At 34.1% G+C, this 16,478-nt stretch overlaps 1 protein-coding gene across 5 annotated transcripts in view; it reads left to right on the top strand.

The window, feature by feature from the left end:
- The window catches only part of LNPK (lunapark, ER junction formation factor), a 77,883-nt gene that overhangs the window by 40,330 nt on the left and 21,075 nt on the right, over positions 1 to 16,478 (top strand). For all 5 annotated transcript variants that reach the window (XM_038584924.1, XM_038584925.1, XM_038584923.1 and 2 more), the window contains 2 exons: positions 1,720 to 1,803; positions 1,882 to 1,933. In XM_038584924.1, coding sequence (XP_038440852.1) covers positions 1,720 to 1,803; positions 1,882 to 1,933 — 136 coding nt within the window. The remainder of the gene's footprint in view (positions 1 to 1,719; positions 1,804 to 1,881; positions 1,934 to 16,478) is intronic.

Raw genomic sequence — 16,478 nt, 5'->3', positions numbered from 1 at the left:
TTGAAGATACTTTACATGAACATAGATATAAATATTTGCTGAATGATGTACCAGGTATTACATTCATTTGATGAAGTGGCATTTTGATTTTGAGTTTTGTGTGTTGTTTCAAAGATCACAGTTGTATCTAATCTTTTTAAGCCTAGCAGTCCTCTTCATCTAGAACTGTGCTGTCCACATCAGTAGCCAAAAGCCCCATGTATCTTTTGAATTACATTGTTTAAAATGGAATAAAACTACAATTCCATTCCTCAGTTGCATAAGCAACATTTGTTATATATGGCATAGTGGTTACTGTATTAAGAACATATAAACCATTTCCATCATTATGTAAAGTTCTATTGCTAAACATTGGCCTAAAACATCAAAAATTAATTTGTAGAGATCAGGGTTGTAGTTCATTGATATTCCATGTAGATTATGTTGATTTAGGGATATATGGTATCATGTCCTCTTTCTATCTTGATTCCCAGTTTTTTCTCAACTCTAAAGTGAACTGCAAACATTTCCTTTACATCAGAACATTAAACCTGTTTGTTTAGAGAATTTATCATGATTTTGAAATAATTAGGAAAATGTTTTAGTTTCACTAAACCAAGGTTAATAAATCATTCATCTAAGTACTTAGCTTCTTAAATGTTGAATTGAGTTTTTAATGAGGAATCCATTAACTATGATTGGGTAACATATTTTTAACTGTATTCTTAACTTGGTAAATGTGCTCTGTGTTGTATTCTAAAATAAATGACCTTTGGAATAAATATGACATTTAATGAATCTAAGTGGCTATCAGTGGTCACTGAGAAGGAAAAGATCCCATTCCAATTTTTGCAAAGCATTTTCTTCTATACATTAGCTATTTGTCATAATATGACTGCCTTGTACTAAAATTAAATTTTTTCTGATATTGGGCCATAACTGCTAAAATGATACTTTACTAGTTATTGCTTTTTAAATTAAACCCTGTATTTAGCCATAGAGTGACTTGTGTGTATTGTAAATAAAATGCTGTAACAATGAACTGTTTTAATTACAGTCCCTAGTGTGAGTATAGAACTCAGTAAAATTTTTACTTAAATTCTTACTGTGTTTTTTTTCCCTCTAAAGTTGTTTGAATCTAAGTAAAAAAGGGGGAGCTTCAGCTTTTAAAGTCATTTGTTCAAATTCCATGGCTGTTCTCCCAGCTAGTGAGTTTTCACTGCATTTGCAGCAAGCTAATTGCTTCTGCTAATAAATAATCTAAAATCGATGCTGACAGCAGTTAATTGGCACAGAGATTTTATTTTGTAAAGCTCTTGGCTAACGACCTTCTTTAAATTAATAGCATTAAGTGCTATGAGGAAATAAATCTGAGGAATTGCCTGTCATTTGCTTGTCATGTCTAATAACTTCCAATAATGATGGCTGATAGATTTTTGCACATTCCATTATTGAAGTTGGTGCATGTAATTATTCTCCTCATTATATGTAAACAATTAGCTGTATTTGGTATTTCCTTGCAGTAAAGCTGTTAAATACAAGTAACATATTAGGGGTTAGAAGCCATTTTAAAATCTGGATTTTAATTATTTGAATGTAGGAAGTATTTGATGCTGTCTGGATATATTATATGCTGTTTATTTTAACCATTGTACTTGAATACTTTCGGAATAGGACTTATAAAAATAAGTAGTGTGTATGTTTTCAAGTGTGACAATTTATGGAAATTTTTGTTCATAGCTTGAAGAAGTCATGGAAAAAGAAACTTATAAAACGGCTAAATTAATTCTTGAAAGGTTTGATCCAGACTCAAAGAAAGCAAAGGTAAGACTGTTATATCAGTGCTATTTATAAATAGTGCATTGTAGTAGGTCACTGTAATAACATTATTGTAATTGACAGGAGTTTGAGCCGCCATCTGCTGGAGCAGCTGTAACTGCAAGACCTGGACAAGGTAAATAACTTTGTAGAAACTGCTGCTGCTGTTGGAAAGATCCATATTTATCCAAGTGAGTTCAAAAGTGTGATAGAGGTGTGTAAAAACTTATGTAGAATGCTTTTATGTTAATTTATATTTGGTAATATGAGTTATGACTTGGAGTGGATGGCAATAAGTTCATTTCATTTTGATTTTTCAGGAATATGTTGATAAGTAAAAGATGTTATCCATTGAGATTAAATATTAAATATATAATTGGTTTTAAGCTTTTGAAATTAAAATAATTTCAACAGTATTTTATAAGTTTTTTTCCCCTGTTCAAATAAGGATCTTTTAGAATACCTTATGAAAATTCTTACAGGGCACCTCAGTGGCTCAGTCAGTTAAGTAGGATTTGGTTTATAAAAATATAAGCCTGATGTTTTGATGAGTGTAAAAGTTTATGTATGATTAAAATAAATTAGGCATAGATACTTGCACTGAACTCCTGCCTTCATAACCGATTTAAGTTTTTTACAATTTATACTTCTTTTTAGTAATTTTTAAAAGAGTTTGGTCTATAGGCCAGGTTTCTATCATTTTTACAGTATTTTGTATAACTGGCACTAACTTTTCAAAAATACTTTTTAAATAACTTTAGGAAATAATATTTTTTAAATGTGATATTTTGTGGAAAGCAGTTGCTGTTACTTAAAAAAAATCTGTTCTTTCAGTAAAAAAAAGAAAAGTATGACCTCTTTACTGACATTCTTTTTTTTTTTTTTTTTTTTTTACTGACATTCTTAAGTACTTATTAATATTTAGGCAACATCATTTCCTTGAAGAATTTAAATTCATTTTTCCTTAGAAGCTTTTGAAATCCAAATACATTTTTTCCTTCTGATGTCGTATTGTAGTTATAGAAAAACCATTGCTGGTCTCTCTGCTCTTGATCCCTGTGGCATTGCTTTTGGATATCCTTTTAGGGAGAATTAACTCTTAGCTATACCATAAATGAGCTATTCGTTTAAAAGAACGTGTTAAATAATTCTTAAGTGTAAACGCCATGGGGAACACAGAGATGAATATAATATGGTTTTTGACCTTAAGCTTATAAGCTTTTTTTTTCTTTAAAAAATATTTCTTCTGACATGAGAGACTCCTAAGTCTGGAAAACGAACAAGGGGTAGTGGAAGGGGAGGTGAGTGGGAGGAGGGGGTGACTGGATTATGGGCATTGAGGGGGGCACTTGATGGGATGAGCACTGGGTGTTATACTATATATTGGCAAATCAAACTCCAATAAAAAAATATACAAAAAAAAATTCTTCTGGAGTGTCCTATTCTAGTATTACTAGTTCTTCTAGGTCTGTAGTAATTAATTGCTGTTTGGAATTTTTTCCTTATTTTAAAAAATTCTAAACTATATCTCAACTTCATTCTCCTTTTTGAGAGTTATAATTGAGTTTTGTTGTTTAATCTTTTCAGATCTCTTTTAGGTTCCTTTCATTTTGTAGGTGACTTAGTCATACATTCTACTAATGTTTAAGTTCTGCATTCCTGTGAGTTTAGTCAAATATTTATGTCTTTGCTTGAACCATTGTTCATTTTTTCCTTCCTTCCCCTCTTTCTCTTCTCTCCCTCTCTTTTCCTTTTTTTCTTGTCTTGTTTTTGAACTGAAATAGAAAGGGGAAAAAAGGTACTAAATATATATATGTGTATGTATATGTATATATATATGTATCTCATGCAAGAAAGCTAGTAAAAATTATATATGTTCTTATTTTAATAACTCTTGCTTGATTGCTGAACCAGAACTGTGAATCATGTATAGACGATATCTTTTATTTTTTATTATGTAGTGTTAATGATATATTACATTGATATTGATTATAAAATTTGAAAATAGTATTCATCGATTTGCTTAAGTTTATTACTAAAAGGAGTATAATATGTACTGGAAATAATACTAACCTGACCATCTCTTCTTTTTTAATAAGGTTAATATTTTAGAATATTTTTAGATTTACAGAAAAATTGCAAAGCTAGTACAAAGAATTCCCATATAACCTTGTACCAAGTATCCTCTGTTACCATCTTACATTAACATTTGCTAAAATTAATGAACCGATATTGATTCACTGTTATTAACTTAAAGTCCAGTTTATTCAGATTTCCTTAGGTTTTTTTTTTTTTCCTTTTAAGATTGATTGATTGATTGATTGATTCATTCATTCATGAGAGACACACAGATAGAGACAGAGACATAAGCAGAGGAAGAAGCAGGCTCCCTGCCGGGAGCTGGATGTGGGACTCAATCATAGGACCCCAGGATCATGACCGGAGCCAAAGGCAGATGCTCAACCACTGAGCCACCCAGACACCCATTTCTGTAGTTTTTTTTTTCTTTAATTTTATGTCCTTTTTCTGCTTCAGTATCTCATCCAGGACACCATCTTACATTGAGTTGACATGTCTTCTTAGACTTTTTTGGCTGTGCCAGTTTCCCAGACTCCTTGTTTTTCATTGATCTACAGTGTAGCCCTGACTCCTTTTTAAATAATTTTTTCTTCTTAAATTCTTTTTAAAGAGTTTTTATCGGTGGGTGCTTAGTCTTAGAAAATCCGTGTTATCATTTAGTATGAAGGAATAAAAACATAAAAGTAGATATATGTGTATATATATATATTTACATTTAATAGAATGATATGGTGCTTAGGTGCATAGCATTTATTCTAGTTCTGGAGGAATCATAGACTGAGAGATGGGAAAGCTTTGTCCTTAGTAAATTAAAGAAATTTGGGGCATCTGTGTGGCTTAGTTGGTTAAGCATCTGACTCTTGGTCTCAGCTTGGGTCTTGATTTCAGGGTTCTGAGTTCAAGCTCTGTGTTGGGCTCCATGCCAAGCTTTTAAAAAAAAGTAATGAAGTTTGGATTTAATGAAAAAAGGTATTTGCCAGTAGAATTTTCTGAATAGATTCTATAGAATAAAGAAATTGAGATATTTGGGGTTGGTAAGAAATTACATTTCTTTTCAAAGTTTTAATTGGCATGCAGGAATAAATCTGACTTCAGTGTACTAATCTCGGATTTGTTTTTTTCTGTTTTTTCAATAAATGTTTACTTAAGTGTGTGCTCTCTGCCAGGCATTGTTTAGGCCCTAGGAACATAGTAGGGAACAAAACAGACAAAAAACTTTGTATGTGTGCATGCATATGTGTGTGTGTGAGAGAGAGAGAAATACATATATATATGTTATCTAACATATATATATTAGAGGAAGTAAATAACGGTGAATAGGGAGTGCCTTGAGTAAGGGTGGGTTGAAGTTTTAAATAAGGTTTATCAGGGAAGGCCACATTGGTAACTTGACATTTGATTAAAGATATGAAAGAAGTGAGGGAATGAGCCATGCAGATATCTGAAGGGGAGAACATTGTAGACAGAAGAATCGGCAAGTGCAAAGACTGAGTAGAGAGCATACCCAGATTGCTCTGGAAATAACAAGACCAGTATGGCTGCACTGGATTGAACAAAGGGAGGACTAGTAGGAGGGGCAGTAAGAGAGGAAAGAAAGGATCATACCTTGTACGGCCTTATGGAATGTAGACCATTTTAAGAATTTCAGTTTTCACTTTTTAAAAATTTTTGTTTTTTGTTTTGAGCAGAAGATTGACATGATCTGTATTATGTTTTAATTGGAAGGTTAGGGATGCCTGGGTGGCTCAGTGGTTGAGTATCTGCCTTCGGCTCAGGGCGTGATCCTGGAGTCCTGGGATTAAGTGCCACATTGAGCTCCCTGCATGGAGCCTGCTTCTCCCCTTGACTGTGTCTCCGCCTCTCTGTGTGTCTCTCATGAATAAATAAGTAAAATCTCAAATAAAATAATCGGAAGGTTACTTTGTTGAGGCTGTAAAGGGAGCAACGGTAGAAGCAGGGAGACTACTTGGGAACCTACTCTAGTAGTCTAGGAAAGCATTGATGTTGGCTTGGACCTTGGTTCAGTAACAGTGGAAGTGGTTTAAGAAGCAGTCATATTCTGCATATATTTTGAAGTTAGAACCCAAAAGATTTCCTGATGGGTTGGATATGGGGTAGGAGAAGGAAGGATCAGAGAACGTAGGATTTTGGCCTGAGTAATTGGGAAGATGGAGTTGCCATTTACTAAGATGTTAGAAATTGCAAGAGGAGCACTTTTTGGGGAAAAGGGAAAGTTTGAGGTGATATGAAGAACTGGGTTTGATTTTGGACATGTACATTTGAGATGCCAGACATTCAAGTAGAGATTTTAAGGAAGCAATAGAATATACGTCTGGCAAACAGGAAATATCTAGGTTGAAGATATAAATCTGGGTATCCTCAATATGTGGATGGTATCAAAACTGTGAGACTATTTGAGATTACCAAAGATGTAAATTTGGAGAAAAAAGAGAAAAGGACCAAGCCTGCCCTGGGGCACTCTAACCTTAAGATGTCAGGAGTAATGAGAAACCATAAAGAGACACTGAGAAGTGGTCAGTTAGAGGAAACCCAGGAGAATGTGGAGTCCTGAATGCTAACTAAAGAAAGTGTTTCAAGGTGTGATCACTGTGAGAAATACTGCTATGTAAGTTGAGAGTTGAGAATTGAACATTGATTTTTAACAATGTTGAGGCCCATAGTGACCTTGAAAATAATAGTTTTGGTGGAGGAATGAGGCAAGAGCCTGATTAGAGTGGGCTTAAGAAAATAGGGGAGTAGAGAAGTTGGAGACAGAAGAGACTCTTGAATAAGAGGGAGTAGAAAAATGGGTAGCTAGACAGGGAAGCTTTATGTGTATGTGGGTGAACATGCTGTATGAAAGAAATAACATGTTTGTATGCTACTGGAAGTGGCCTAGAGGACACAGAATAATTGATGATGGAGAGAGTGAACGTAATTGATGGAAAACTGTCCATGAGGAGGCAAGAAGGGATAGGATTTGGTATACAAGTGTGGAAGTTAGCTTTTGATGGGACTGTGCATAGTTTGTCAATAGTAAGGAGCGAAGACAGAGAACATGGACAGATACTGGTAATTGGTGGGAATTGTCTTTTGATTGTATTTATATTCTTAGAGTGAGAATGGGGAAGATCTTGTTGGGGGCCTGAAGAGAATGCATAAAATAAATCTCCAGGGATGTGAGAGAGCAAATGGATTAGGAAAATGTAGGAATGCCAGGGGATGCTAATGCCCACTTAAAGTTAACAGTCATAAATTTGGAATGCCCAGAAGGTTCAATTAGTTAAGCATCCAACTTTTGGTTTCAGCTCAGATCTTAATCTCGAGGTCATGAGTTCAAGCCCCACATTGGGCTCCACGCTGGGCATGGAGCCTACTTAAAAGTAAGCAAATAAATTAAAATTGACAGTCATCAATTTAAAATATGATTGTGCATGTTTTCTAGTTGTGTTTAGCTGTATGGGTACAGCTATGAAGTAGGAAGAGAGTTGGTTTTAACCAGGGTTGGGGTTTTACCTAATGGATTAAATAAAATGGTTAAGGTGCACGGGAAGTGAAAGTGTTTGCAAGGTAGTGATTGTAACAATGTATATAGAATCTAAGATGATCATGAGGGAAATAAGGACATGAGTGGAGGATGATGGACAAAGATGTTGATAGTATTAATATAGAAGTCTGCAAACTACAAGATCCGTTTTATATAGCTCTTGACCTTAGAATTGGTTTTACATTTTTAAAGTGTTGCAAGAAAATTAGAAGAATAAAAATATGCAAGAGAAACTGTATCCGGTCTGCAAAGCCTAAAATATTTACTGTGTAACCCTTTATAAAAGAAAGTTTGCTGACTCCTTTAATAACTAATGGATTATATAGATCCTCTTGGAGTTGAAAGAATAATAGAGGAATTAATCTGGAAAGATAACTTTTCAGAGTGGGATGCTTGAACTTGGAAAGGCTGCAGTTATCCTTAATGGCAAGGTCCTAGAATTGGGTTATGACTATAAATCCTTAACAGACTTCCCTATATTTGTTTCAAAAGGAAGCTACATATGCATTCTTTTTTACCTTTGTACATAACCCTGCATCTCTACTAATGAAATTAACAAAAGAAAAGTCAATTGTATCCTGCCACAGCTAAATTTGAAATCAATAAGTACTGCAGAAAATTTTAATGGCTCTAGAAAATGGATTATAGCTTCTTAAGTAGGTTTTTAGAGTTTACTCACTTGTGTTCCATGGTATATTTGGAAGATTAAAGTAGAAATCACTAATCTTTTTGATCTTGACAGCAAAGGGAATGATACTCCATATTTTGCTGTTTTTTGGGATGTAGGTTTGATTAAGAAAATATGGAAAACACTTGTAAAACAGTAAGCTCATTTTTGGGTGTTCTTAAGTGTCATATCTGTACTGTTTTTTTTTTTTTTTTTTTTTTTTTTAATTTTTTTTTTTTAATTTTTATTTATTTATGATAGTCACAGAGAGAGAGAGAGAGAGAGAGAGAGAGAGAGAGAGAGAGAGAGGCAGAGACATAGGCAGAGGGAGAAGCAGGCTCCATGCACCGGGAGCCTGATGTGGGATTCGATCCTGGGTCTCCAGGATCGCGCCCTGGGCCAAAGGCAGGCGCCAAACCACTGCGCCACCCAGGGATCCCCATATCTGTACTGTTAAATAATCTGTTATATAACAAACCACCCCAAAACTTAGTGGCTTAGAACAATATTAATTTGTTTTGCTCATGAATTTGCAGTGTTGGCAAGGTTTGGCAGAGACTGCTTATCTCTGCCTCACATCTGTTGGAGCTGGAAGATCTGCTACCAAGATAGCTTACACACATGGCTAACAAGTTGGTGCTAGCACTTAGTTACTCTCCACATAGACTTCTCTCATGGGGTCACTTGGACTTGCTCCACCATGGTGTCTGAGTTCTAAGAGGAAGAAGCCCAAGTGACAGTAGTTGGAAAACTGAGGCCCCTACATTTTCTTGGTCAAACAGTAACAGAGCACAGATTCAAGGGAGAAGACATAGACATCCTCCCAACCCCATTTGATGGGAGGCAAATCAAAGAATTTTAGACCTGTATTATAAAACTGCTACATGTACCTTAATACAGAAACAAAGGCGTTTAGATCCCCATCCATTTTTCAATATTCATCTTAAATACCACCATTACTATGAACCCTTCCTTCATTCCATCGCTGACTTTAATCGCTCTATGCTTGGACCCTCCATGGTACTTTGTTGGCTTCCTTTTTTTATGGCACTTACCTGGTGTTTCATGATTTTGTTTTATCTTTGCTTGCCACCTCTATATGTAACTCTGCATTCCATTCATTAGTGCTTTGCTCATAGTGGTTACTTAATAAATGTGTTGAGTTGAAGAAAATAAAACTTTTTTTAGAATGAATGAATTTAGTTAAATGTTGTAAAGTAGTAATTTACCAAATGGGACCTTGGTGAACTGCAAGGTGTAGGTTGTTTAAAACTGAAAGAGATAGGAGGCAGTTAAAGTAGAAATAAATCATGAAGGTGATGAAAAAATGTAAATGTTGAGATAAAGAACTATAAAGCAAAACATATTCTTTTTTTTAATTGAAGTATAATTGACATACAACATTAAATTAGTTTTAGGCAAGCAACATAGTGATTTGACAATTGTGTGCATTATAAAAGACTCTCCAAGCTAAGTGTAGTTACCATCTGTCACCATACAAAGTTATTGCAATATTGTTGACTATATTCCCTATGGTATACTTTTCATCCCAGTGACTTATTTGTTTTATAATTGTAAATTTGTGTCTCTTAATCCCCTTCACCTATTTTACCCATCCCTCTATTCTGGCCCCCTTTATGGCAACCACCACTTTGTTCTCTGTATTTATGAGTCTTTTTTATTTTTTATTTTTATTACTTTTTTATTTTTTTATTTTTTTAGATTCCACATATAAGTGAAATCATATGGTAACTTGTCTTTTTCCATATAACTTATTTCACTTAGTATAATACCCTCTAGGTCCATCCATGTTGTTGCAAAGGGCAAGATCTCATCCTTTTTGATGGCTGAGTAATATTCCATTGTATGTATATGTGTGTGTGTGGGTGTATATCTATCTATCTATATCACATATTGATTCATTCATCTGTTGATGGACACTTAGGTTTCTTTTATATCTTGTCTACTGTAAATAATGATACATTGAACATAAGGATGCATATAACTTTTCAGAAAATTGGTGTGTTTGTTTTTTTCCTAGTAAATACTCAGAAGTGGACGTTGTGTGGTATTTCTACTTTTATTTTTTTGAGGAACTTCCATACTGTTTTCCATAGTGACTGAACCAATTTACATTCCTACCAACAGTTTTCTAGGGTTTCCTTTCTTCCACCTCCTTGCCAACACTTGTTATTTCTTGTCTTTGATACTAGCCATTTTGACTAGTGTGAGGTGATCTCTCATTGTGGTGTTGATATTCATTTCCCTGATAATTAGTGACAGTGAGTTTCTTTTCATGTGTCTCTTGGCCATCTGTATGTCTTCTTTGGAAAAACATCTACTCAGGTCCTCTGCCCATTTTTAATTTGGATTATTTGTTTATAAATAATATAAGCAAAATGTATTATTAATTTAAAATATAGGACAACAAAAGAGTAAACTAAAGGCTGGCAAGTGGTATATATGACTAGCATATTTTCTGCTCGAAGGTGGCTTATTTGTATGGTCTGAAGTTAGGCTGAAATGTAGTAGGCAACACAAATTAAGCTGATTAACAATCTTAATTCTAGCTGCAGCCTTAATTTACTTTGCATGTAGCATAACATTTATAGGCTCTGAGTATGAGGATGTGGACATGTTTGGGAGCCCACTACACCATCTAAGTAGGTAGTTGGAAATTTGATATTGAAATGCAAGAGGAAAGAATTTATTTCATGGATGTTTATTAAGTTCATCTATGCTGGTTACTTGCCAAATCTTGGGGCTACAAAGATGCAGTTTTTCTTTAGGAGATCTTGGTTCAAAAGAGTACACACATGTAAATAATCTTAACACACTAAGGACCACAATGAAGGTAGGCACAAATCATAATGCATTATAAATTCTAGTAGCAATTTGCTTTGAGAACACATTGGGAAAGGACTCTTCAGGTCTACTTCACATGCAAAGATAAGAAGAGAGAAACCAGGTGGTACTCTGAGGGACTGCATATAGTGCTATCTGCCTGAACAAGGGAGTGTTTATGTGAGGGAGGGTAATTTTGCATGAAACATTATGGAGTTTGGGACTTTATCTTATATGCAACATGATAAGCCACTAGAGACTTTGCATTTTAGAAATAACACTTTTTTTTTTTTTTTTTTTGGTAATATGGAGAATGGATTGGAGAGAGCAAGGCTGAGGACAGCAGATTGATTAGGATATTATCTAATCCAGAAAAAGAAATAAAGGCTGGCACTACATAAAATTGTGGCAAAGGAGTCGAAAAAGGAGTGATTTAACAGATAATTAAGATTTAAGAGTAGAATGACAAGATTTGATGACAATTAGATTTGGATAGGGGAGAGTGGGAGGAGGGGTCTAGATATCATGTAGGTTTTTGGCAACTGGTTAGATGTTAGTGTTTTCAGCAAGATAAGAAACATAAGAATTGGAGTGGTAAGTTTATATAGAAGATAATAGATTTGCTTGTGGATTTGTTGAGTCAAGTGACATCCAGGTGGTATGGTTTATAGGTAATTGATTATTTTATACGGAGATCAGGAAAAAGGTTAAGGTTATAGGTACAGATTAGGAATCATTGGGATGTATAGATGATAGTTCTTTTTTTTTTTTTAAAGATTTTATTTATTCATGATAGACATAGAGAGAGAGAGAGAGAGAGAGGCAGAGACACAGGCAGAGAGAGAAGCAGGCTCCATGCCGGGAGCCCGACGCGGGACTCGATCCCGGGACTCCAGGATTGCGCCCTGGGCCAAAGGCAGGCGCTACACCTCTGAGCCACCCAGGGATCCCCTAGATGATAGTTCTTTAAACCATGGAATTGAGTGAAATTGCCCAGGAAAAGAAAATAGAGTAAGGTTTATGGCCAAACGCCAGGGAACATTGAGATTTAAGGATAGGAGAAAGGAGGAACCCAGGAAAAAGAAGAAATGCTTAGACTTGAAAGCAGAACTAAACTAGCATCTAGAAAGTTGAAGTGTAGTAGGGATGGCATCTGCTGTCATAGTCTACAAAGGGTCAAGTAGAAGACAAATGAGGTCATCAAATCTGAGGTTGAACAGAGTTGAGGACATTGTTATAATAACTGGAATTTGTGTCCTATGTCCATCTCTTAATTACTGTGAGACTTTTGGCAAGTTATTTAGCTTCTGAGCTTTGGTTTCTTTTGAAAACTGATGGTAGAAGTTACCTCAGAGTTGGTCTAAATATTAGATGACATTAGTAAACTCACATTAAGCATCTGTTATAGTTCCTAGCAGATAATAAGGATTTCATAAAGAGTAGCTATAACATTAGTGGTAACCAAAACAATGGTGCCTTCAGCAGTAAGTGATACTATGGTAGCTAAGAAGGAGGACGAAAAACAAATTGTGTTAAGTTGAGGAGTGAAATGTTGGGGAAGTTTTTTCTTTCTTTCTTTTTTTCTCTCTCTCTCTCTTTCTTTCTTTCTTTCCTCCCCAAGGCTTTGCCTCTATGAGAGGGAAGAGGTTATGGAGTCATTTTGATACTAAAAAGCCATCCACCTATTGAGAAAATTTACTTAGGGAAGTAGGGCAGAGGCTGAATTTAAAGTAGCTTATTATGAGTAGGATACGTAGAAGATTATACAGTGAATAAAGACCTTCAAAAAATTTTTAAAAGTAAAAAGAAGAGATGCAAGATGCAATAGTCTTTATTATTTTGATTATTTAAAGGAATCATATAAATTTAGACAATTGAGACCAGAATTTATATGAATTTAAAAATAGAAACTCTCCTGAAGATATCTCATGCCTCTTTTACCTACATTTAATAATCACTTATAAAGAGCCAAATACACCCTAAATTTAAGAATCTCCACATTTGTATATGTGAATCATTCAAAGACTTTTGCTTGATGCTTTTTCTTATGAGGCTTAGAGCTAGACATAATGTTGAGAAAAACTTTGACCAATACTAGGGAAAATATGAGGATTGTCTTTGTAGTTTTGCCAACACTCTTTAAAGAAATTTGAAACCCAGAGTGGATAAAAGACTTTAGTTTGCATAAGGAACTGGTGTTATCCCTAGGATGAAAATCCAAGTCTTCTAACTATAGTGTACTATTCTTCCCATTACAGCTTAATACCAAAAATGAAGACAAAACCCTCTTCAAGTAAACAGTCGGTATTTAAAAATCCAGTATATCAAGAGAATTATTTGTATTATAGAACATTTGTCTCAAGAATTATTTTAGAGCAAGCTAGAGTTAATGGATTTAAGTTTTTGCATAAATTGTGAATTTACACTAGGAAGCTCACAAATATATTTAGGAAAACATTTAATTGTACATTAATATCTACATTTTATTTTAATTTTTGCTTTAGAAATTCTAGATTGCTTAGCTTTTGATTTATTGTAATCTCTGGCCTTTAGTTGAATACTATTTCTAGTAGGTTTTATTTATTAAGTACTTGGTAAGTACCTGTGCTTTGGTTAAACCCTTTTTGTTGCTGATCTTATTTAATCTTTATAACAACTGTAAGAAGTAAGTATTCCTATTATAAGGAAGCTGAACTGAGACTTGTTATCAATTCAGAAAAGGTTGCATGCACCTCTAATAAACAGTGGAGCCGAAATTTAAATCAATAGAGCTTCATCCCAGAGTCTGCTTTTTTTCTTTGTAGTTTCAAGTTTTTATTTAAATACCTGTTAACATGTAGTGTAATATTAGTTTCATGTGTAGAGTTTAGTGATTCATCACTTACAACATCCTGTGCTCATCACAAGTGCCTTCCTCAATCCCCATCACCCATCCCCCCCATCTCCCTCCATCAACCCTTAGTTTGTTCTCTATAGTTAAGAGTCTGTTTTATGGATTGCCTCTTTTTTTCTCCATGTTCATCTGTTTTGTTTCTTAAATTCCACATGTGAGTGAAATCATATGGTATTTGTCTTTCTCTGACTGACTGACTTCAGGCAGAGTCTATGCTTTTTAACAACTATCTTGTTTTATCATTATTTTAACTGAGCCACCCAGGCGCCATTTTATTATTATTTTAAACTTTGTTTATTGTAATATAGAAGTTTTTTTAAATCTCATTTAGATTCTATTTCCTTCATTTTGAATTTAAAAATATAGATATGTACTCATACGTGGTGTGATTTTTTTATTGAATCAGTGACTGATCACTGATAAGGATTTTGAAAAATCCTCTAGTTCAAGAATTGAACTTATGGAAAACTTCTTATGATTCTTTACCAGATTGATGTTAAATGCTTGGTAAATCTTTTTTTGTGGGATGGTATTTTACATTTAAATGCAGGAAATGTTAAATATAACCAATATAATACTTTGTTGAATACCAGAAACTTTTTAGAGTAATACAAAGCATTCGTGAATGACAAGTAACTAAAAGTAGAGAAATCTTAGATGTTTTATTTTATTTATTTATTGGTTTTTTAAATCTTAGATATTTTAAGTTGAGACTACCAGAATATTTCATAACACCTTACCAAATATAGATTTGATGTTGTTGCTAGCTATTTTCATCTGTTGATATTGTAATTTTGTTACCTGCTTTTCCTTTGAAAATGATGAAACTTTCCTTCCTTTCCTCACCCTTATATAATTTTCTCCTTTTTTCTGCCTAAATTCATTTATTTATATATTTTAAAAGTTTTTATTTATTTATTCATGAGAGAGACAGAGACATATGCAGAGGGATGCTCCATGCAGGGAGCCTGATGTGGGACTTGATCCCCGGACTCTAGGATCACTTCCTGAGCCGAAGGCAGATGTGCTCAACCGCTGAGCCACCTGGGCGTCCCATTTTCTGTCTAAATACAGATTTAGAAATTATTAAACCAAATCTCTTTTATAGAATGCTAGATGTGGTGTCCTTTGTTAACCTAGCTAGTTATAGACCTCAGCTTTTAGTAGTTCATGAGTGATGTATGTTAAAATGGTACTTGAGTTAATTGTTGCAAAGTAGATGCACATTCAGAGGAAGCAGTTTCAAGTCTGTTTTTAAGAAGTGAAAGAGTAATAACTACTTTTAATACAGTCTGATACATGTTAAACTTTTATTTATCTGGAAGAAAAATGTCATTTTTTAAAGTTATGTTTTACCTGAAAATTGGCTAAAAAATGATTTATAGTATTTGATATCTTGTTTTGTAAAAATTAATTTAAATGACCAATCTTAATATAATTACATTGATCTTAATACCTTTTGCAGCATTTTAAAAATTTAAATTCAATTAACCAGCATATAGTACATCATTAGTTTCAGATACAGTGTTCAATAATTCATCATTTGCATATAATACCCAGTGCTTATCACATCACGTGCTCCACACCCAATGTGGGGCTTCAACTCCCAATTCTGAGATTGAGTTGCATGCTTTACCAACTGAGCCAGCCAGGCACCCCTCAATACCTTTTGCAGCATTTCATGCCTTTCCCTGTGTGTAACCAACCACCTTTTGAGATGTTCCTTGTGAGTAAAAGATAAGTAACCAGCTAATTTGCAGGAGATATTAGGTTACAATTAGTCCAGGTAAAATCTGAAAATTTCTAAATAAACTGCATGGAAAATAGCAAGATACAAAGACAGTTCCAGTTATATAATGATGATCTGCTTTTAATTTATTATTTCAGTGGCCAGATTAGAGACAATTAAAAACCAGAGGAAAATTACTTGGTTTCAGTAATTACAGTTCACTAATGGGTCATTTGAAAATACTTTGTGTGAAAACAGTGTCATCTGAAATATTATGCATTTGATAAATGTGGGCTATCAATACAGATATCATTTAATCCTTATAACAATTCTGTGAATTAATGTTATTATCCTAAATTTGCAGATAAAAGAGGTTTAGTGAAGTTAACCCATCTTAGGTCAAATAATGCTATAAGTTACAGCCAGGATTCTAAAGAAGTTTCTGCTAGATTGTAATGAACTGAAACCTGATGCTAGAGGTGTACTTTTAGTTCCAATGAACTCTTCATGAAAATCTTTTAGCTGTCATCCAAATTTAAAATATTTTGCTTCTGGAAGTATGCATTTTTACCAGTCATGCCAATTAAAATTTAATTTCTTGAGTTTCCGCCTACTGTTTGAGGATTTGTGATAATTTAAGGTGATACGTAGAATTAAAAAGCTATAAGCACTTCTTTTCTTGAGATCTTACCATCAACATTCAAGTAAGATATTGGTGGGAATGGGAAATGATAGCATTACATTTGTGTTATGGAGTTAGGAGATCATGAAACTTTCTGTAAAGGGCAAGATAGTAAATATAGTAAATGGCTCTGACAGCCATATGATCTCTTGCAAATGCTCAGCTTTTCTAAAGGAGCTATAGACAATATGTAAACAAAAGAGCATTGTGTTTTAAATAAAACTACAAAAAGGGGCAGGA

The sequence above is a fragment of the Canis lupus genome, chromosome 36 (genome assembly GCF_011100685.1).
Source record: "Canis lupus familiaris isolate Mischka breed German Shepherd chromosome 36, alternate assembly UU_Cfam_GSD_1.0, whole genome shotgun sequence".
In the NCBI taxonomy this organism is placed as follows: Eukaryota; Metazoa; Chordata; class Mammalia; order Carnivora; family Canidae; genus Canis; species Canis lupus.
This window is presented reverse-complemented; position numbering and strand designations above follow the sequence as displayed.